This window comes from Astatotilapia calliptera, chromosome 19, assembly GCF_900246225.1.
Source record: "Astatotilapia calliptera chromosome 19, fAstCal1.2, whole genome shotgun sequence".
NCBI lineage: Eukaryota > Metazoa > Chordata > Actinopteri > Cichliformes > Cichlidae > Astatotilapia > Astatotilapia calliptera.
In genome coordinates this window covers 3610708-3633380 of record NC_039320.1, presented here as the reverse complement: position 1 = coordinate 3633380, position 22673 = coordinate 3610708, and the positions used below count along the sequence as shown (strand labels likewise).

The 22673-nt window shown below is 42.2% G+C and overlaps 1 protein-coding gene across 4 annotated transcripts in view; it reads right to left on the bottom strand.

Annotated features, from left to right (window-relative positions):
* The window catches only part of atrn (attractin), a 131999-nt gene that overhangs the window by 80099 nt on the left and 29227 nt on the right, over window positions 1–22673 (bottom strand). For all 4 annotated transcript variants that reach the window (XR_003270628.1, XM_026151857.1, XM_026151858.1 and 1 more), the window contains exons 11-20: window positions 20246–20330; window positions 18087–18307; window positions 15555–15676; window positions 12932–13070; window positions 11789–11970; window positions 9644–9863; window positions 7624–7812; window positions 5290–5535; window positions 4614–4751; window positions 2025–2118 (exon numbers count right to left, since the gene is read on the bottom strand). Coding sequence is in view for 3 of the 4 variants with exons in the window: in XM_026151857.1 (XP_026007642.1) it covers window positions 2025–2118; window positions 4614–4751; window positions 5290–5535; window positions 7624–7812; window positions 9644–9863; window positions 11789–11970; window positions 12932–13070; window positions 15555–15676; window positions 18087–18307; window positions 20246–20330 (1636 nt within the window). In the remaining variant the exon portion in view is untranslated. The remainder of the gene's footprint in view (window positions 1–2024; window positions 2119–4613; window positions 4752–5289; window positions 5536–7623; window positions 7813–9643; window positions 9864–11788; window positions 11971–12931; window positions 13071–15554; window positions 15677–18086; window positions 18308–20245; window positions 20331–22673) is intronic.

The window sequence follows — 22673 nt, the reverse complement described above, 5'->3', positions numbered from 1 at the left end:
TGCACATAAAGGTTGTTGATTACTGGAAACCCATTTCTCAATCTGCTGGTGGTTTGACAGGCTCGTTCTTGGGTTAGCTCAACAACTGACAAATACATGTATGCTGTTAATTTTTGGAGAAGTTGACTAAATCATTAAAAGGAATTCACACTTTTACTCGTCACTGAATGTTGTTTTCACGGTACACAGATTGCAGAAGCCTTGATGCCTGTGATTGACCAGTTACCAGCTTTGATCCCCAAAGTGCTGAACTACAAGCCCGTACTATCTAGGGCTGAACGATATATCGCATTTGCGATAATATCGCGACATGATCAAGTGCAATTTTCTAACCGCAAAGGCTGCGATTATACTCTGGACATGTCCAAATTCATGGGCTGCATCCTCCTGAGGCCGCATTTGTAGACCGATTACGTCACAGCGACGTGCCGAAGGCTGTCCAAATTACTACCATATCCCAGAATTCATAGCGCGGCCCAGCCAAACTCCAGTTTCCAGCAATGGCGGCCGCTACTAAGTTTTAAAATTACTCATACTAATCTTTCTGGGTCACAAAATAAACTTTTAACATATTTTCAGGCGAGAAAGTAGTTGTGTAAACATCAAATATCTGCTCGGTTTATCAAGATATCCCATATTTGCAAAAGTGCTTCGACGTTTTCAGAGGCGTCTGCTACCCACCAGCTCGACAGCTAGCCGGGAGCTCGAGGGTTACTGATGCGGCCGAGAACGGCACAACTCCCGGCACATCATTTTCAGATCACCGCGGAGTTTCGCTGCTCGGGTTAAACGTAATATATAAGTCACTTAGACAACCTAAAAATGTTATTGTTGGGCTTTTTTCAGTGTTTTGTTTGTTCGGGAGTAAATCGGTTTGGCTGAGATTAAAGTTATTAGATTAGATAAAATAAAACTTTATTAATCCCCCGGGTGGGTTCCTCCTTGGTTTTCACACAGCTGACTAAACGTCAAACAGAAAACTTATTAAACAGAAGTATGAGACAGTCGAGAATTTACACCAGTGTCTGGTTATATTTTAGATAGCAAGAAGCAGACGGCCGAGTTTATTAAACTCCACCGAGACAGCGGTGACGCTAATCAGAACTAGCCTTCTGACTAGACCGTCCAATTTCACGCCTTTAAATTTTAAAGGCGTGTTTGTGTGTGTGTTTATACGATTGCTATTATGTTTGCACTTTATGTGTAATGTTACTGACTGCAGAGATCAGTAAGATGTGTGTATTTTTTATTTATTAGTTTTATTTATTTAATATTATTTTTTAATTGAATGACTGTCTAGTAGTTCACAGATGTCGAAAAACTGAGTGTGGTAAAGCCACTGATTTTGTTTATGTATATTTCTGCAATCTGCACATTGTACTGACTTTCATTTTAATGTTTACACCAGGGTTCCTTGTCAGCACTTTATGCTCAGATGTTTGTAAGCTAAAAATAAACTATTGTGTATGTTCAAATATACTGTTGTGATTGAAGAAGTTAAATAAAAATGTCAGTCATCAATTCATGCATCACCTCATGTCATCATAACAGAGGTCTGTCTTCCAGGAAAGAACAGTTTAAAATTAATGTAATATAGTATTGGCCATACTATATGATGTATTGCTTGTCTTTGTTTAATAATACAGAAGACAAAGACCTTAAAAAATAATCGCATCGCAATCGCAATATTGGGGCAAAAAATCGCAATTAGATTATTTTCCATAATCGTTCAGCCCTAGTACTATCACAAAGGACCATCTTCAAGAAAAAAATCCTAGAAAAAGTTAAAAAAAGGCTATTTGAGGGTTTTCTATAGACCGGTACCACTACTGTGCTGTCAGATTCTCTGGGTGTAACACATAATGGATCTGCTGCACAGAGACAAACTAGAAAATAAAGTCTACGGTACCCCACAAGCAATCTGAATTCTAGGGGTGCAAAATATTACAGTAAAGACTTCAGACATCGCATGAGTGAAAAAGAGGACAGAGAGACAGGCGAGCATCATGAAATGTGAAACTCACAGGTGGCATCTGTCTCCTTTGATGCCCTTGGTGGTACAGAAGCACTTGCCATTGTTAGGGTTGCACATGCTTGCGTGGCCATTGCACTTGCAGGCTGAAAAAATAAATAAATAGATAAATAAATTATTTTACTTATCATTGCAGCAACCACACACAAGACTTGCACAGTAGAGTGAATATATTACACATATATAAATAATCTAATGACTGATTAACTTGATTCAGCACATTCATAACCTATAAGACCTACAGACTCCATTAATGGCCTCTTCCTGTATTAAATCATTTTGCCCTGCGTGATAATAGTGAAGCTCTGTTTTTTATCTTGTCACTTCCAGCTTGGTGGTCAGGATGAGGATTCAAAGTCCGCCGCTAATATTTCATTGGACCGCCTCTGCTGCATTAAGTCTTCTCATGTACATCCCAAAGATTCTCAGTGGGGTTAAAGTCTGCGCTCTGTGCTGGCTAATCCATGTGTGACAATGTCTCATGCTCTCTGAACCAAACAATGTGAGGATGATGAATTCTGACATTGTCATCTTGGAATATGTCCGTGATATCTTGGATGAAAAAAAAGAATCCATCGTGCAGTATATCCAGGTGGTCCAGCTGACCCTGCATAATAACACCGTCCCCACAGGCTGTGAGCATGAGGCATGAGGGGTGCTTCACCTCATCGGCTTCACTTCTTACCCTGATGTACAAACCACTATGGAAAAGGTCAATTTAATTCAATTCAATTTATATATTGCTAAATCACAACAGTCACCTCAAGGAGCTTTATATTGCAAGGCAAAGACACTACAATAATACAAATGACTGCATGATCTTTTCCATTGCTCTAGTGTCCAGTCTTCAAGCTTACTGGCAAACTGAACCAGATTAATATCACAGAGAAGTGCTTTTCTTAAGGCTACACACCTTTGAGTTCTCATAATATTGCGCAAGTGAAAAAGCTCTTATTTCATCTATTAAACACAGTTATGAGTTCTACAGTTGATTTTTTTTTACAGTATGACTGAATGTTTAACATATCTCTGATAACAATCATTCCAGATGAATCATTACTGTCAGTGCATATAAAAATATTCTGCACAAACAGCATCCAGCACATTATTTAGTTCATTTAAACCCGGGTTGTCAAACATGTGTCCCACGAGCCAGAACAGGCCCTTTACAGGTCAAACCTGGACAAATGGATGGGAATCAGCAAAGATTCAGGATATAGTTTTTACCTTTAGACTGTTTTGCACCAGGAAGTATAGATTTTGCTTTATGTGTTGTTGTCCAAACAGTACTTGCATTAGAGCCAGAGGCCAGAATTACTGTCAGTTTTTTGAATTTATTTTATGTGACCTTTGGTCTGCCATACACCAAAGTAAGGTGGTGAAGCCATACATGAACATACATGTATGTGCAACTCTAACATCTGTGCTTTAAAAAATAAAGCATTGCACAGCACCACCTCTCAGCTTCCCCATGCTGTTTAAAGCTTAACATCTAATTCTTACATCTTTTTAAGCTAGCTTGTGGCCAATAATTTGCAACAGTGGCTACGCAACGGTTTTTCCCACCACTATCGTCGGATTGTGTTCGGAAGGTGTACGAAGCACGTGAGTCCAGGATTTGAAATCTAACTGAAAAGCTCAAAGGTTCCCATGAGGCCGCTGCACCTAGAGACTCAAAAAAAAGGCCTCATCCTCTGAAACTATGTTAACTACACGGGCACACCAGCAGTCATGGCAATCTGGCCCATCACATCGCAACGAGGCAGCACTCTCCAGGAGAAGAACAACTTTCCATCTCCCAAGAGAGAACCGTCTTGTATGTGAACACGTGTGAAATGTCTATTAGGCTTGGTGATTTTTAAAAGACCCATTTTAAGGTGCCTGCACAAACATTAATGCGCATCATCCTTTATATTAATTCATCCTCATTTATCATTCTTAAAATGACTCACCCCTTTGGTAGAAACAGCTGTGAAATACATACAAGTCTGCTAACAGTGGGGGACTTGGAAGAAAAGAGCCACCTTATGATTTATCATCATTTAGTCACACGTGTCATCTTGATTATTTGATAATAATCTCCATTTTGAGGCACTGACTGTGTACTTTTTACTTGTCCACATAATGCCTCTTGAGTCAAACCAATTAGCTGTGAAGTAAAGCATGCCTTTAATGTCCCCGAGGGGGCACGCTGACAAGATAGCGATGCTGAATGGAGACAGGACAGGTTATTGATTGACTGTCACAGACGCAGAACTTAATAAATATATGTACATACCAGAGGGAGGCATAAAAAGTAAAAATCACACAACATACACTGTGGCTGTAATATACCTGTAATCTAAATTAACCTGTCGAAAGAATAGACAATTGATTTGTTGTCCGACTGACTGACTGTCAGCATTAGCTGTAAAGGAGTAAATCTTTAATATCCCTGGGAAGGCTTTACGGTGCAGCGAGGAATCAGGAAAACGGCTGACATAAAAATGGACTGTAAAATACTGACAAGTTAAATGAAGCCTCGTGCCGAAATACCGACTGGCTGATTTAGCGTCGTGCCGAACGGCCCACGGATACTCACGCTGGCAGCTGCCCCCGTTGGTCGGATCTCCGTAGAAGCCGGAGATGCAGCTCTCGCAGTGTCGGCCGGTTGTCAGGTCCTCGCACTTCTCACAGATGCTTTCGTTGACACACTGGCTGTGACCATTACACTGACAAGCTGCAAAAGAGTAAACAAACATACTGCATAAACATCACACCCCGAGACGAGAGGGGGGTACGATAAAGACAGAACATGAAGGAATGAGTAGATTATTCTGAGCAGAGAAATTTATGTAAATTTATGTAAAAAAACAAAACGCTGTTTGTTGTCCAGTGCTCGAGTGTGTCATAAGAGGCATCAGAGCAGCCAGAAGTCTCTTTAAAGCAGCATTTCAATCATTTTAGATGAGAAGATCACTATAGTTATTAAGCTAAGTGAGTAATTCCTTCAAATGCAAGTCCGCCTGTCTGTACCACATAATGAGGAACAATTATAAACCAAAGTGACAATACAGAAACACATTTTCCCAAAATGCAACATAAACACATACTTTCTTTGGATGCCTATTGTCTGATAAATTCACATTTAGGTTTTTGTTACAACGCAGATTTAACAGACAACCATTTTTGTAATCCCCACAACATGTGTGTGTGAAATTAATTTGCATGAATGTCATTTAATGTCACATAACTAATATCTTAGATTACGTTCCTACCTGGGCAGTGAATGAAGGACCAGTTGTACTTTGATTCGCTCGGGCACATGCTGGCGTTGAGGGCTGGCTGAGGATTGGCGGGCAGACCAGGAAGGGTGGAAGGGGCCGGGACAGAGGTCTGGAAGGGCCCGCGGTAGGAACCCTCGATGCACTGACCTTTGCCCGTGTTACTGGGGTCAGTGCACCAACCGCAGCCCGGCTGATCCAGACACTGCCCGCACGTTCTGTATCCAGAACAGTTCTCCGCTGAAGTGAAACACAACGCAGCACCAGGTGATTAAAAAGGTATTTATATTTCTGAATTCTTTGACTGTAAAAAATAAAAACGGCTTTTAAAAATGATTCTGTGTTGGAAGGTACAAACAAAACCATCAGTATTTCAACAATCAGAGCTCTGAATTCTCGACATACCGGTACTCAGAAAATTGTGCTTATATGAGAATAAAACACTAGTCAGTAGCAGCAAGCGATAGCGTGATCATTTTTGAGTTAGCTTAAAATAAAGCTAAGACACTGGAACTGGAGGGAAATGGCTATAATATAATCTCCTCACACATTACAGGTTACATCATGTTAGTTCTCGACCTTTAGCAGGGTCGTGCCAGCTGGTTTCACCGGATTTCACTCTTTAAATCAAAGCTAGCCTCTTTGCTTTTAGCTTCAAAGTGGACAGCTGGATTGATCTTCACATCTATAGCCCGGCAAGAATGTGGTTGTCAAAAAATGTCAAACAGTTTCTTCAGAAAAACTGAATGTGTGTTCTATTCAAAAAAAAAAAAAAAATCTGGCTTAATTTCCACTTAATTTGGAAAGGAAGAGAGTTTCAAAAGCTATCTATAAGCTGGATAACCATTTAACATGTAATCATCATCAGTCAACATGGCACATGAATGTGTGCCTTTAATTTCCATCTCTCGCCCCATGAGCAGTTCATCCATCGATGGCTATAATAACTTGATTCACCTGCTAGGTTTCATAAAAGAAAATTGTTCTCTGCTGCAAAGACGAAATCCAAAAAGTACCAGGTTTCAAACTATCAAACCAGATTATCGATCCCCATCGCCATTCAGTGGAGGGCTACAATTTTATTTGTTCAGCTAAATGGAGGTTAACCCCCCCATTTAGCAGTCCAAAGTTGCTCTACTCTACAGACCAATAATCAACAAGCCTTTTTTGTAAATTTGGTGAAGATCTCCAGAGCAGCATATGCTTGAATGATTGAGTATATTAACTGCAGCTACAGTACTACATACACAGATTTCAGATTTATGCTTTATTTTTCGCCGGGTTTTCCTCGTTTCTTAAATTGCAACTAATGAATCGTGACTGAAGGGCTGGTAGTTATACATGTAGCTGCTTGCAGCTTCAGAGCTTTAAATGAAATGCTGCAACGGTTTCAAGTGTCGGGCTCTTCTTCTAGAGTGTTTTTGCTATGGCAGCAGCTGCAATTTGTTCAAAGTAGGAGAATGACTGGGCAGCCGGCATGAGCTGGCAACTCTTAAAAGTAAACATTTTACGTGCAATCAATGGGATTTTAAATGAGAGACGCAGAGATCAAGGAGATCAGTGATGCACCGCTGATCGGAATCCAAAACATTTACGAATTGCAGCAGCAAAGACGACGGTAAGGGTGCCCAATTTTACTGCTCCCTACATTTAGAGTCACTCTCCCCCAGCAGTGATAAATAAGGAAATAAACTTTAAAATGTTACACTCTCTTCTTCTAACTCATCTACGCATTGAACCATTTCTTTTGTCTTAAGATTATTTGTTTGCCACTTTATGATTTTATGACTGATTAAAATAATAATAATAAATCTGTCAAATCAGACAGGAAATATGGGAAACACCAGGCAATTTGCACCCATATGGCACGCTCAATAACCACCCGAAAATTTCACTAAAGTTTTTGTTCCCCATGTTCACCAACATGCTGTGCTCTGACTAAAACATAAATTAGTCATTAAGTGGAGCAATTAAATGAAACTCCTTTACTCCCCTTGAAATTCAATTCATTACATATTTCATTCTAAGAAATAACTCTGTTAAATAAAGTATTACTAAAAGGAGATTAAGAATTTAAACTGTGAAGGGCTACATTAAACGGCTAAAGGTTTTAAAACTTGGTTTTAGCCTCAATCCCACTTTAATGTGGTTAGTTGGTTTCTCATCTTGATTGTTTGGTCATGAAATGACCCTCAGGCCAAAACTGCTTGCCAGAAGTCCTTGGGCAAAAAAGGGAGGAACAGTGAAACTATTGAGGAGCTATACTTTTATAACATGTAGGCAGATGAAATGAAATCGAATTGCAATAACGGGAAAATGATCTCTTACGTGGACAAGTGTTCATGGTGTACCACTCCATACACTGGCCAAATGGGAAGGAGGCTACATAGGCGTTGGAGTCGACGCACTGCTTCATGTTGCTGCACCACATGCACTCTGAGCTGCTGCTGCTGGTGCATTCGCTGCAGGTGGTTCTCATGGCGCAGGGTGTCCGGCACTGCTTGGCACTGTGGTTGGCTGTAAAATGCAACAAACTCTTTTAGCACAGATGCCTCTGTGGGACATCAGCCTCTGCTGAACTCCAGGGCATTATAAAGCAGCAGCTATAAGTCTCTTAAGCTCATTTTAAAGGGTGAGAAATGAACACAAGTGAATTTTAAAAGGTGTCATTGTTACAGCAAGAGGTATAATGAGCCTCATAGCTATTCACAAATCCATTTAGGCCTCCATCTGCCTTTTGTGTACCCAGTATCAGCCTAATGACAGCCTCATCAGGCAGACATGAGGCATCTGCAACAAAAATGAGCATCAGGCATGACAATCTACTTGTGCAGCCTCAACAAGAACGGACAGAAAGGTTACAGAGGAAAAAAACCCTTTCTCTTCAGCTAGTTCTTAGACATGGCATTACTCATGCATGCAACTTCTTTTTTCTGTTATGTAAAAATACATGTGCATTAAAAGACTTTAAAATACACTGAACAAAAATATAAACGCAACACCTTTGTTACTGCTCCCATTCCCCATGGGATGGACGTAGAGACCTAAAATTCATTCCAGATACACAATATAACCATCCCTCCCAAACAGTGGTCACAAATCAGTCCAAATGTGTGGTAGTGGGCACATCTGCTATATTGAGATAATCCATCCCACCTCACAGGTGTGCCACATCAGGATGCTGATCTGACATCATGAGTAGTGCACAGGTGTACCTCAGACTGCCCACAACAAAAGGCCACCCTGGAATGTGCAGTTTTGTCTCACAGCAAAATGCCACAGATGCCACAAGCAATGAGGGAGCGTGCAATTGGCATGCTGACAGCAGGAATGTCAACCAGATCTGTCGCCCGTGCATTGAATGTTCATTTCTCAACCATAAGCCGTCTCCACAGGCGTTTCAGAGAATATGGCAGCACATCCAACCGGCCTCACAACTGCAGACCTCGTGTAACCACACCAGCCCAGGACCTCCACATCCAGCAGGTTCACCTCCAAGATCGTCTGAGACCAGCCACCCAGACAGCTGCTGGAACAATTGGTTTGCACAACCAAACAATTTCTGCACAAACTGTCAGAAACCGTCTCAGGGACGCTCAACTGCATGCCCGTCGTCCTCATTGGGGTCTTGACCTGACTCCAGCTCGTCGCCGTAACAGACTTGTGTGGGCAAATGCTCACATTCGATGGCGTCTGGCACGTTGGAGAGGTGTGCGCTTCACGGATGAATCATGGTTCACATTGTTCAGGGCAGATGGCAGCTGAGAATGTCCCAGTTCTTGCATGGCCAGCATACTCACCGGACATGTCACCCATTGAGCATGTTCGGGATGTGCTTGACCGGCGTATACGACAGCGTGTACCAGTTCCCACGAATATCCAACAACCTCGCACAGCCATTGAAGTGGAGTGGACCAACATTCCACAGGCCACAATTGACAATCTGATAGACTCCATGCGACGATGTGTTGCACTGCATGAGGCAAATGGTGGTCACACCAGATACTGACCGGTTCTGGGTCCCCAGACCCCCAATAGCGCAAAAAACTGCACATTCCAGGGTGGCCTTTTGTTGTGGGCAGTCTGAGGTACACCTGTGCACTACTCATGATGTCAGATCAGCATCCTGATGTGGCACACCTGTGAGGTGGGATGGATTATCTCAATATAGCAGATGTGCCCACTACCACACATTTGGACTGATTTGTGACCACTGTTTGGGAGGGATGGTTATATTGTGTATCTGGAATGAATTTTAGGTCTCTACGTCCATCCCATGGGGAATGGGAGCAGTAACAAAGGTGTTGCGTTTATATTTTTGTTGAGTGTATAAACATAGTGAGCTCACCTGGTCGTTCGCACAGGCTGCCATTCACCGGGCTTATGCAGGTTTGAGCTTTCAGTCCGGTGGCTGCCGGCTCGGCCAGGTAGCCGCAAAACCCGGCGTCGCTTGGCTCACCCGGCAGCCATTGCAGGGTGGTGTTGGTGAACGGCGACATGTCCTCCCAGCACCAGTAGGACACGTTGATTTTCCTGAGCCCAACCCACGGCGTCACAGTGGCCTTGTACTGTAAACACCAAACCAAAGGAGGATTTCACACGATGGCTCTTTGCTCTGATCGAATTTGGTAACAGATTGCTGCCAGATTTTTCTGGAAAACATCTCAAACGTAAGCGTCAGTTACACTTATGCTGAAGATTAAATCAGTTTACCTAAATCAATTCCAAAACACATGTTTTTACTACAACACAAAGAGAAAATGTCAGTGCAGCTTTTCATTCATTCTGACGTGCAACACACTGCACCAGGCGCAGTGGCAATAAAGGCAGCTTTACCTCAGTTGACTTGAGAAGCTCCGTTATCCAACTCATCTCTAATCAATGGTTTTAATATTGCAATAGTAGCAAACAAAAAGACTTTTCTCTCTCTCACAGGCATGAGAGGGATAACTGTACCTTTGAGATCGAATACAATCGCCATTTCTCGGATTGATTAAACCTGCCTGGAAACCGTTGGAACTACTGAACTGGATGTACACCATCAATACAACAAGGGAGCCTGTTCTCAAATCTCTGCGCCCGTATCATTGAAAACCAATGTTATTCCAGAGCGGTTAAGCTTCCATTATTCTCTACCCTTAAGCACAAAGATTACCGAAAAGCAACCACCAGAACAAATTTAGACCAGCAGGGGAAATCTACACGATTTCATTAGAATGGATGAAAGACACTTCTTTAATTCCAGCCTGACTTTGTGATTTAGACCCCTTTTGTCTTATTTAGCTTCAGCATTAGATTTGCCGTGTGGTGGCTGCAAGGCACTTTGCAGGATCGCTTTTTTTGCATGGGTGGCCTAAGTTAAAAGAGGCAGTATTTGCATTTGGTATGTAATTAGAAACTACAAAGAGCTATATTACTTTTTTCTTTTCTTTTTTTGTAGGGACTTTCCTGATATTACAAAATACTTTTTGTATTATCTACACATCTTCTTCTCGTCTATTTATGAATGAACTGATTGATTTCTTAATGGTTTAATGTGCAAAATGTAATAAAATCATTTCATGTCAAACATTTCAAAATAAGGGGGAAAAAAAAAAATCAGATAATTCTACTATTGGAGAAGATAAAACTTCTGTTAAATCTTCTGCTTAACTTGGTAAGATGCACAAATTTTTACAAACCTAAGGAAGTTTAACCCCAACTAACTTAAAAACTGAATTCAGACTTTACAACCCGATACCCAACAGTGCGTCCGGTCTATCCTCCGTCCATATCTGCGGATACGTGAACAGAATAAAGACGGCAGCTTGCGATGGTTGATTGATCGCAGGGATAGATTTTTGTGCATGTGCTCTAATGGAGCGAGTAAGAGATGTCTGAGCTCTGAGGAAGAGATCTGTTAATGGGAGATTTGTTTCACACTTAATGGTTCAAAAATCTCTCTCACACGCACGCACGCACGCACACACGCACGCACACACACAGAATCCAACCAGAGCTCATTCAGATTAAGAAGGAAAAGAGAAGATTTCAAAAGCTACTGAAAAGACAGCCAAGGGCAAAAACTAGAGAAAGGGCACAAGAGTCCATTTATGCTCATCAATCAGAGAAAAACATGAGAAATAAAAATCTTTCTTACAGTGGACTTCAGATGTGCTGGTCTTTTGAACCCGTGTGTAACTTATTGATTTAGTCTTCTAATGTGTCCACATCCGCTTACTTCAACAAGACTGTATATCAAGGAAGGCTCTTTGTAGACGACATCATTAGTTGTCTAAGTAGTGTATCATTCTTCAGTCATTGCCTGATTTGATCTTTTTGCTGTAATTATCCATTTTTATCTCCGGCACTCTCAGCGCATCTCAAGTCTTATCGGTATCTTTCTCTCTGCTAGTCTGATGACCCAATTTCCCCAAGGAGAATATCACATTTTCTCTAATCCGATAATTAATATCCTGGCTACTTCCCCCTCCAATCGCCCCCTTCTCCTTACCACCACGCTCATTATCTGCAGCTCCTTCAGGACAAAGTCCACCTTCTTTTGTGTGGTCAGAGAGGCCAGGACGGCGTTGTGGTTCCTGCAGGTCAGCTTGGCGTTATCGTACGAGTCCTTGGTCGTGATGAATTTCAGACAAGAGTTGCCCACCAGGTGCCAGCTTTCACCACACACGTTCTCTGCAGGGGAGAGAGTAGACGTCAATACTTCTGATATGCAATATGCAAGCTGACTGTATATCTACTGGAAAAACTGGCCACCTTCAGTTTATGTATGTCAGAAGCAGTACAGGTATTATAATAAAATACAGAACTTTTTAAAAAGCAGTTGTCTCCGTCTTGTAGACATGCAAAGTTTCAAACACGTCCATCAATGCCTCATCAGGTAACTTGTAAACTAAAACCAAGAATATTTCTGCTGTGTTTTTAATTCTATTCTTTGTTCGTTTTCCAAGTTCACAACTGATTTTGTAAAATTTGTAATTTTTCTTCACAAATCTATTTTTTTATTTTAGTTAAAAATGTTTTAATTTCCAGTTTAGTTTCAGTTGGCTGTAATATTTTTAGTCTATATTTCTGTCATTCACCAAAACAGAGCTTTCATCACTGTGTAGCATGTGGCTAATTATTTTTAATAGATTTCAGAGGGGGCAGCACGGTGGCTCGGTGGTTAGCACTGTTGCCTCTCAGAAAGAAGTTCAATTCCAACATCAGGCCAGGGTCTTTCTGTTAGTGGGGATTCATAGGTAACTCTAAATTGCCCATAGGTGTGAATGGTTGTCTGTCTCTGTGTGTCAGCCCTGTGATAGACTGGCGACCTGTCCAGGGTGTACCCTGGCTCTCGCGTAGGAGTGACTTTCCTTCTGACAGACTTTATCTGATATATGAACAGTTAACTTGGGTTTGATAACTAGAGAGATAAAATTGGTGAATATCTGTTCAGCACTTCCTGCTTATCTGTGCTGTGTATCAATATTTGACTATTTAAATTCTGTTATCAGTTTTGCACCTCTAGATTTCAGAAACTAAGTATGATTCGTGTTGCCTTTTGCCTGTGTGTGTGTGTGTGTGTGTGTGTGTGTGTGTTGTCGTAATCTTTTCAAATTAAAACTGCTTTATTTCTTCCAAGCATCCCTGTTACCTGGCAGCGAGATGCACTCTTGGTTGCGAGAATCCCACTGACAGTTTTGGTCCACAGCACAGCTCTTGCAGCTTGTTTTCTTGTTGCACACGTACGACGGGTTGTCCTTGGGGCAAACTTCATACTCTGCTATGGCCCCCTGAGAAAAGAAACCCGAAAACAACAGACATCAACACTTTGGACTCTAAACTGCAAAACAATTACGGTACATTTCATGATGCGTAAATGATATTCATTCAGATGAAACAAAAAACAACAAAACAAAAAGAAAGGAAACATTTTTTATTAGTCACGCAGAATAAAGGGGAACAGATATATGAGGACCAGACAGATCTTTTCAAATTCGTTCAAAAAGATTTAAACTTCGGATGCGCTGGAAAAAAAAAAAAAAAAAAAAAAAAAAATCAAAGTCTTCTTTTTCCTACAACACAGCTATTTGAATTTAAATATTCGATTATTTAATAACTGAAGTCAGAGATATTGAGACTCATTTCTCACATATTGTGCAGATAAGAGTGCTGAAAGAGACATTTGAACTGTGCGAGTCTGCCGGCGGCTAACAGAGGAGTAATCTGATCATAGATTGACAAACCAGATCCAGCAAACATGAAAATGTTTCATTAGTTGTCACACAAAGCACTGAATTCTGCTCAAGTCTATCCATTTAGTAGACATGGCTGATTATTTTAGTAATAGTATATTTGCTTGCACAGAAAGCCCGAGTCCTTTTTTCTTATTAAACAAGAATTTTATCTTAGAAACGTTTCTTCTTTCTTCCCCCCACATTACTTACATAAAACAATCCACTTACATGTTATATAAACCTTTAAATTAGCCTACATCTTACTGCTCGGGTCGCTAATGAAACACATTATATTATGTTATAAATATGGACTCACGACAAACTGTAAAAACCATTACTCGACATACCTGCTTCAATAAAAAGGAAGAAAATATTAATGTTGACCTTCTTATTATGAATAAATACATTGTGGTAATCATACAATGAAAGAACGGATGAAACGTTTTTACTTGTAGAAGCTGAGATACCACCGCAGCACATATCAGCATCACCATTTGATGAAAACACATTTTTGGGCTCCGCGAGTGCTGGGTTGAACTAAGTGCCTTAATTCCATATTGACAGTGACAGCATCACACAGCTGCTGTGAACCTCTTGTTCCACCTCACTCCAAAGATGTTCCATTGGACTGAGATCTGATGACTGCGGAGGCCGCTTGAGTACACTGGACTGAGATCATTTCAGGTTTGTGACATGGTGTGATACCCTGCTGGAAGCAGCCATCAGATGATGAGAACACTGTAGTCATAAAAGGACCACATCGTGTGCACATGATTATAATCAGAAACCATACTCTGGTAAGGCTTTGGCATCCACACAATATTCACTTGCTATGAATGAACCTAAAGCGTGCCAAGAAAATATCAACAACACCATTACGCCACACCACCGTGGTTTTAACGACTGGTTATTTGAGTTACTGTTGCGGTCCTATCAGATCGAAGCAGTGTGGCCTCTGTTCTCTGACCTCAGGCATCAACAAGGTATTTTTGCCCAAACTGCTGCTCACTGGATCTTTTACATACAAACATGCCATTCAAAGTTCCTCAAATCACTCAAACACACTCACACGCTTATGCTCACTTTGAATTTCTGCAGGTCATTTTGATCATGTCTAAAATGCCTAAATGCATTGAGTAGCTTGCAGTTATATTGGCAGACTAAGATATTTGCATTACCTAGCAGCTGAACAGGTGCAGTGAGTGTACATTATAACAGAGCTGCAAGATGGAAAGGTGTGTGTAGGGTGCTACTGACCATCACAGAAAATCCCCAAAAAGGTTCGTTTGCACGCATACATGGAGCGTCCTATTCTGGAGCATTGTTGCATGGCAGTGAGTGTAGACTCAAAAAAGTAATTTGCCATTAACATAATGTAAGCACTCAGATTCTAGGGATCAGGGTTATTTTGATTTCTTTTAAGGACACATGGGCTGGACTGAGACAGGCTGTATTTTTCCCTCTGATGTGTGTTTTAAGATGAAATAACCTTTGGAGAAAAATGGAAAAAGTTTGTGTAGTCCATTGAAAGCAACAAAAAGTTGCCAAAATTAGTGAAGCTGCACTGGAATTGGCTCCAGGAAACTATTGTGTCTGAGCATTCATTATTCTGTGCTTCAAAGAGCCTCTGACTGCTCGAGATCATAACAACACTACCTATTCATGTATTACAATAAGTTGCAAAATTGCACTCGGCTTGCGTGGCAACAAAATGTTAGTTGGCAATGTTTGCTGAAGTGAATACACATCCACGCATGTAAACATCAGATTGTGAAGTTCTGCAGCTTGCAGAAAAACCACTGGTGTCCAACAAAACCATTACTTTGTGTGTTTAATGTCCAACAAAGGGTTTTTTCTCCCCCAAGCAATGAGGTGACTGCAGGCAGTAAGCCCAGCAGGCCCCTTCTCTACAACCTGATATATCCTGCTTTCTGGATCCTCCCAGGCTTACAAGAAGCACCTCTTCAGCTCCTATATGTAACACAGTTAGAGGCGATGTCCCCAAATGCTCTGGGCAGGGTGGAGAGCAAGTTTTCTTACCGATGCAGAGGTGCAGTTACTTCCAAGAGACACGCATTGGCTTGAACACCACTGGCAGCCGTTGGTGTTGGCAGTGCAGCTGTAACAGTCGGTATACTGGTCACATCTCTCAGCATCACCGTCTGCAAAATGTAGAACAGGGTGCACTTCTTTTTTTTTTAATTTATAAGAACAGAGACAGAAATCTTCCAGTCAGTTCAAAAGTCAAAGCAACCAGTAACTCTGTTTCTGCCATTAACCACAGCTCAGTCAAAACATTTGCCGTCTCTTTCGGGGTATCCAGTGTTGACTGCCAGATCGCATCCCTTGTATTTAATGTGCCGGAAAGAGATGCCATGGAGCGGTTTCCATCTGCCAGCACTGCTGTAGAAGCAAGACCGGAAAATAAGACAGCCGTGCCGAGGAGAAAGACTGATGTTTCTGGGTTTTCCTCTTTGTGTGACAACTGACAAACAAACGGAAGACAACTCTCAACAGGAACCAGAGAGAGAAGGCTGGACTGTCCTTCGTGATTACCTCACTGACACGCACGCTCACAAGTAAGAAATTGTGTGTGGGTGCATCAGTGTCACGAGTGTTAGCGTTGGGGGATGTTTATAATTAGAAATCAAAATGTAATAAAACCTCAATGCAATTAAAAACCAAACAAACACATTTGCACATCACACAAAATGTAAACAAAAACAGAATCCAGGATTTTATTTGGTAGAGAAAACAGAAACCATAATGAGTGTTGAAATTGGGAAAATGTACTACTATATTAGCTAATTTTGAGCAGCAATACATCTTTAAAAAGTTGGAACGGAGGCAAAAGAAAAAAAAAAAAAAAAAGACTGGTAAAAAGTAAAAGTAAAAAAGTAAGTGGTCCTAAAATGAAACAGCCGGTGGGACCTTTTGCAACTAATTAATTGAATTAGCACCAGGTCAATTCCTGTTTTTACTGCCAGAGTTTCTCAGAAGGTGGGCAGAGGTTCTCCAATTAGCAAAAAACTGTCAACAACAATCAGAATGTTCTCAACATAAGATGGTGAAGTCCTTGAATATCTCATCATCTACATAGTATGCTTGCACTAGTGCACCAGTGGCCAGTCGTGCTCCTGTATGCATTTCCCCCAGCGGAAATAATATCTCCAGTTCTAGAGAGAGTGTGTCGACAGCAGCTCTCTCTGATTCTAGTGGCCCCTTGATGGATGTGGATATAATGAGTCTTTTAGCACCAAGGCCTTGGCAGTTTCATCTCTGAAGGGACCTCCTCTCTCAGGTGGGAGGAGAAGTGGTTCATCCGCGCCCGGATCTGGCGCCTTCATGCTTACCTGCTGAGAGGTCTAATGTGATAGATAAGCAAGCATAGTAGCAACAATCTAGGGCCTCAACCAGACCTTCAAGCAATGGTGCTAGGACCGGCGCAATCCTCCATTCCAGTGGTCTATTCTGGATATTTTGACATTGCTGCAGGAGATTCAGCAATATCTGCTCATCTTATTGGTTTTGATTGGGTTGCACATCTCCTTGTCATAAGTTTTTGTAAAAGGGTTTGCCGCCCGAGACCCGTGGTTAGGTTCAGTGTCCCTGCATGGGTCTTTGGTGCTGGAGCCCCCTTGTAGACCCCTTTGAACCCACCGAGTCCATGTATACAAAATTTCTTTCATATAAGACTGCACTGGTTCTCCCATTGGCTTCTGAAAAGCGAGTAGGTGACCTTCACGCTCTGTCTGTGCATCCCTCCTGCACACAGTTCTCTCCTGATGGCCTCAGGGTCGTATTGTACCCGAATGCGGCATGTTTACCCAAGGTCATTCCTGCATCTTATAGCTCAATGGAATTTGAGCATCTGAGCTTTTGCTCCTCTTCTTTTGCATCTAAGAAGCAGAAGAGGATGCACGTGTGCTATGTACAAACATTAAGAGCACTCAGAATGTGCTTTTATGAGACCAGTTGTCTGCTTCGCTAATCCGACTACAGGTAGACCCCCCTGTTTAAACAGAGGCTGCCCCACTGGATTATAGAAGCTATCTCACTGGCATACAGCACCAAGGATCCCGCTTTGTCCCGCTTCTTTGTGCTGGGTCTACTGCACACTGGTGATGCTGGTGGTCCGACTCCAGTTTGATGGCTGCTCTATGGGGGTGCATATATATGTTCCATACTTATGTGTTGCACCTCATTCCTCTCCTTCAGGGAACAGAAGTTATAGGTATAACTGTTTGTTTCTGGATGATGCATGAGGGCCATATTTTCCACATTCCAAAACTTACCACACATACACAAACACGCACAAGCACACACAGAGGAAAACACCCAGGTGACATATTTTTTCGCTCATTTTCCCTCTTTGATGTGAGGAACTGTGTTGGCAGCCCATGACAAACAAGCCGTTTCTGGCAGCGTATGCATCTCATCGGACATCAGTGAAGCGAATGCAGATGAGTTCTGCACACACTGAAGGAAAGCATCGAGAACCCCAAATTATCTTGGATTAGCTTCACGTGTCACGTCCGTGCGGCATTTCAATGCAACTGCAGCGTCACCTACATGATCTCGTGTTGCAGGAGGGCTGCTGCTGCTGTTCAGTGCCGATAACGTCGCTTTCCCAAGGCAGACAGGCCTCCTGGGTGGCGTTCCACACGCAGTGAATTCCTGGCCAGGCCTGGCTGCAGGACGTCGGGCTGGAAAAGGCCGAGCAGCTGGGCGAGGTGTACGTGAGGACATCGCGGAGCAGTAGACTGTTAAAGCCACCGAACACGTACATAACGCTGCAGGAGAACACAAGAAAAGAATTAGAGGACTACAGGTGAAATAGATGTTAGGAGGGAAGGGATTCAGGAAGTAAGACAAGTGAATTTCCTCCCTACTATTTTGCCCAATTTCAACCCTTTTTGCACACTCCAAGTGATCCTCCTCTTCTCTGGGCTTCAACCTGCCTCTTAAGTCTGCTAAATCCCCAACAAGCGCTCTCTTCCTGTGCAGATGGACCTGACAGGACCCCCTACTGTGCGCATGTTAGAGTGCATTTTGATGATGGGTCCAGGTCGTTTCTGAACATGTTTCTCCACTGGCCTATGTTCAGCTACTGGGATTACTCTGCGAGCGTGGGCCTAAGCGTATGCATGCTCTCAGACTCATCCACCAATTACCCATTCACAGGCTGCCCGGCCGGGTAGATGGGTAATTTGCACAAGTCTGATCAAAAGCCACCCCCACTCCACTGGATCGTGGAGGGCACACTTCAAACTGCACGCTGAGGACATCCTGCTGAGTGCCTAGATCGGGAGGAGGAGAACATGGTAGTCTTGCAGGGGACTACATCAGTTAACCACTTTCTTTTCTTCTCATTTAAAAGATGTGAGTCATTGTAGAGAAAAAGTCTTACGGATAGTGAAAGCGTGTGTTTTCCCTCCCAATCATTTTCTTTCAAAAATATTATGAAAACTGTTTTTTAACAGAGAATTTAAAGAAACTGAGATAGCAAGACACAGTTCAAAGGAAAGACTGTGCCAGGTTTTTTGGGGGGGGCCTGAAAGCAAATGCAGATCCTTTACTTTAAAGTTCAGACCAAAGGATGCTTGGAGAGTTTTGCTGTAGTACTTAAGTTAATGTGGAGCAGGTACATCAGTCTCTGTCTTCAATATAACAACTCAAACCTGACATTAAGGACTACAGCAGTAGAGCCTGTTTTTTTAAACCTTATTACGGCTTCTCGTAAACTTGCTTATCGTCATTTAATACATTTAAAAAAAATACCGCTCAGTTCAACTGCTGTGAACTTTTGATTGCGCTGAACTCGAACAGTTAATGAATGCATGAACAAACTTTGAACTGCTCCCAAGGAAGTGGAGTCATGAGTAATATAAGGACTGCCCCAAACAGGGGTAGTGATTAATGTTAATATTTAATGTCTTCTATACAACAGGATGTATAATTTAATATGGATCGCAGCGTCTTGCTCTGCTGGCAGAGCAGATCATATTTAGTGATGACTCATCGCTTCTGCTCGCAGCACCATCCCCATCACAATCTATTCATATTGCAGACTGATAATGAAATGTCATGTATGGATCCACACAGCTTTTCCCAAGGCAACAAGGGTTTGATTTTTCCCTGTGATGCATTGTTTGCTCGTTTTCCTTTGCTTCAAGTGTTTCCCCTTTGTCCCCGCTCTGTGCTGCCATAGTGCAAGACCATTTCCTTATGCTACACCATAAATTCAACACAATTTAAGAAGCAACAATAACCCCACGTGTGTTGCAATTGTCCCCTATCAAGCAAAGGACGTGTATTTGAAGGGTTTAAGCCAACAAAGGAACTCTGAGGACTCCCTTTTATCAAAAAGTCTGCTGCCAATACTTGAAAATCTCTTGTTCTGTTCTCAACTGTCACTCTGAATGCCAAAGCATCCATTCATGAATTCAGCTTCTCTTTCTTAACAATCCTTTTTAATCGTTTTTCGACAACAAACGGCAGCTTTCTACGTTTTTGCGTTCCTCATTTCCTCTCTGCTGATGTTTTGTGGTTGTTCCATCATCCATCTAACAAGTCCACAGCGATCATAAATAAAACAAACAGGAAAGGAATGGAGTGAAGAAGAAAAATCATACAGGAGCTCATGTTTAATGAGATTCATATATGTACTGCAGAGGATTTTCCACTTTTAATCCGGTGAGTTTTCAATTACGTAATTAATTAAAGATTACCCATCACTGAAGATTGCAGAGTGTCCGAAGCGGTTGACATCGTGGTACAGGTCCGGTCGAGGTAAGACTGTCCACTCATCACACGCTGCAATGAAAAGAAGACAGAAGTTAAACCCTTCACCTGCTCCCACTCGTTATAACATACATGTCTTCAGCTGTGGCAAACTCCGCTGACACGCTCTGGGTGGTTAGCGAGGCTCATCTTCTCGTGTCAGACAAGCTAATGGCCGAAGTGACTGAGACACTGATCACAGGTAGTGGAATGCCATAGCTGAATGTAAAGGCAGGTAAAAGGTGCAGAAGGGGACAGAGAGTCAGTGATGGTTTTGTTTGACCCACATAAGCAGACGTAAGTGACCAATTTCCAACAGTCTGATGGTTCAAACGAAGTCTGAACTGGTATCCCTGGATTTGACTTGCATGTCTCTAAGCCTGGCCTTTCCATTTTTGGTGGTGGAAACTGCAATAGGGTGTTTTGAACCTGCGACACACTAACAAGTTATTCTGGGTCCTTTCTGCAATTTGCAGGTGGAAGAATTCACAATCTGTTAAACGATTAGGCTCTCAGAAAGCTTCAGACCCACAGATTTTGCATATTCATATGCAGATCTGTCAGTCTGAAGTTACACATATGGATGTTGTTATCCGAACTAGTGCTACCCAACTTGTTTGTCTAGTAACTAATAAAATGAAGCAAAGGAGAAATGTTTCTATTCTTACTGCAACTTACCTACAGTTTGAAATTCAGCCACTGGAAAGCCGCCGTGATGTCATGACCTCTAAATTTCTATATTGGTGTTTAGCAGGTAAATGAATAACTGAATGGTTTGATTCCTTTATGTTTGTTTTAATGGAAAGCAGCAGCAGTATGTGCAGCTATAAAATCTTAATGGAAAAAAAAGAATGAGCTTGAAAGTCAAAGCCTAAAGAAGCCAGCACAGTGACTGTGGTAAATCACATTCACACGGTACAATGCAGTGCAAGTCATCATAGTCTCCCAGAGGAGATGGACGGACATCTGTGAGAGCTCCACGTTCACGAGCAGACAGTGCCCTCTGGTGTCAGAGGATGGCACTGCAGCTGGTGTGGTGCATTGCCCCTCACGGTGGTTATGTTACAACACGATTTACCAATGTCAGGACAGTGGACAGCTCTTGAATTCTATGCTCTAATTGAGTTCAGCTTGTTAAGGAGAGACAATTAGTTCTCGGTGCAGGGCCATCTTGACTCTAATTACCACTGCGGCTGCTGACACCGACCCTACAGCTGGCTGGTGCTGGAGTAATATAGTGAGCTAGTACTTTCAGTCCAATTACAAAATCATAGAGAGGATGAGGAGTGGCAGGCAGAGGTCAGAAACAAGGAGGGGAGGGGTTGGTGGGCTTAAAGTTTATTAAATCTAAAAGTTTGGCTCGAATAATCTCTGGGGAAATCCCAAAAACAATTTGTCGCCAGGGTCAGATGAGCTAGTCTCATTTCGCCAGGCAAGACACAGCATGCGGTAACTTAAACATATGTGGCACATGTTGCCTCATCATCCGTTCTTCATACCACAAAGGGATGTCTTAGTCCGAACCTGCAATTCTCGAGAACAAAAGCTGTGAGAGATCGGAGGACGTGTGTGTGTGTGTCTGTGTGTGTGCCCCTGAGAGATAGTTTCACTGCTTGTCAATCATGATGGAAATGACACAGCAAACCCTCACATGTCCCGGGGCAATTTTCTGCCTCCGGGGAATTCTCCCATCCGGAGAGAGTGAAGTCTCTCATTAATGAGCAGCTTGCGACGGCACTGCGGAAGGAGGCAGACTCAATTTATGACAACGTTTATAGGCAGTTAACAGAATGAGGAAGCCGGGATGGTTTGTGACAAAGCTGTGTTAGCTTACATTAGGACAAAGAGGAGAACTTGAAACAGGATTATAATTAGTTCTCAAAAATCAACTCTGATCTCAGTATTTTACTTGTAAAAGGAAAGAAATCTGATTTTCTACTCTGCCAGCAGTCTGCACAGGGGCTCTGCTGTCAAGTAATAATTTACAAACCTAAGGTATCCCGAAGAATTGCAACATAGCATTCAGGAAAGAGACTGCATGAATAAACACGAATAAATATAGTTTATGTCCCCAAAGCTATGAGTAGGAATGCCCACCCTGCTTTACAGACACCCTGAAATCCTCACAGAGCAGCTTGGAGGGGAAGGTCCATAAAATTGAACTTGCTAGTTTTCAACCCTGAAGCCCAGGTTTTCCTTTATGTCACTAATTTGTATGAGAAGTGCACATCAGACACACTAATTAAAAATTGATTTAATATCATAACTCCCTCACAGCAGGTAGGTTGGAGCAGCAGGCCCCAGCCTTTGCATCACGGACCGGTTTAATGTCAGACAATGTTTTCACCTTTAAGGTGTCGCGGATAAATACAACAA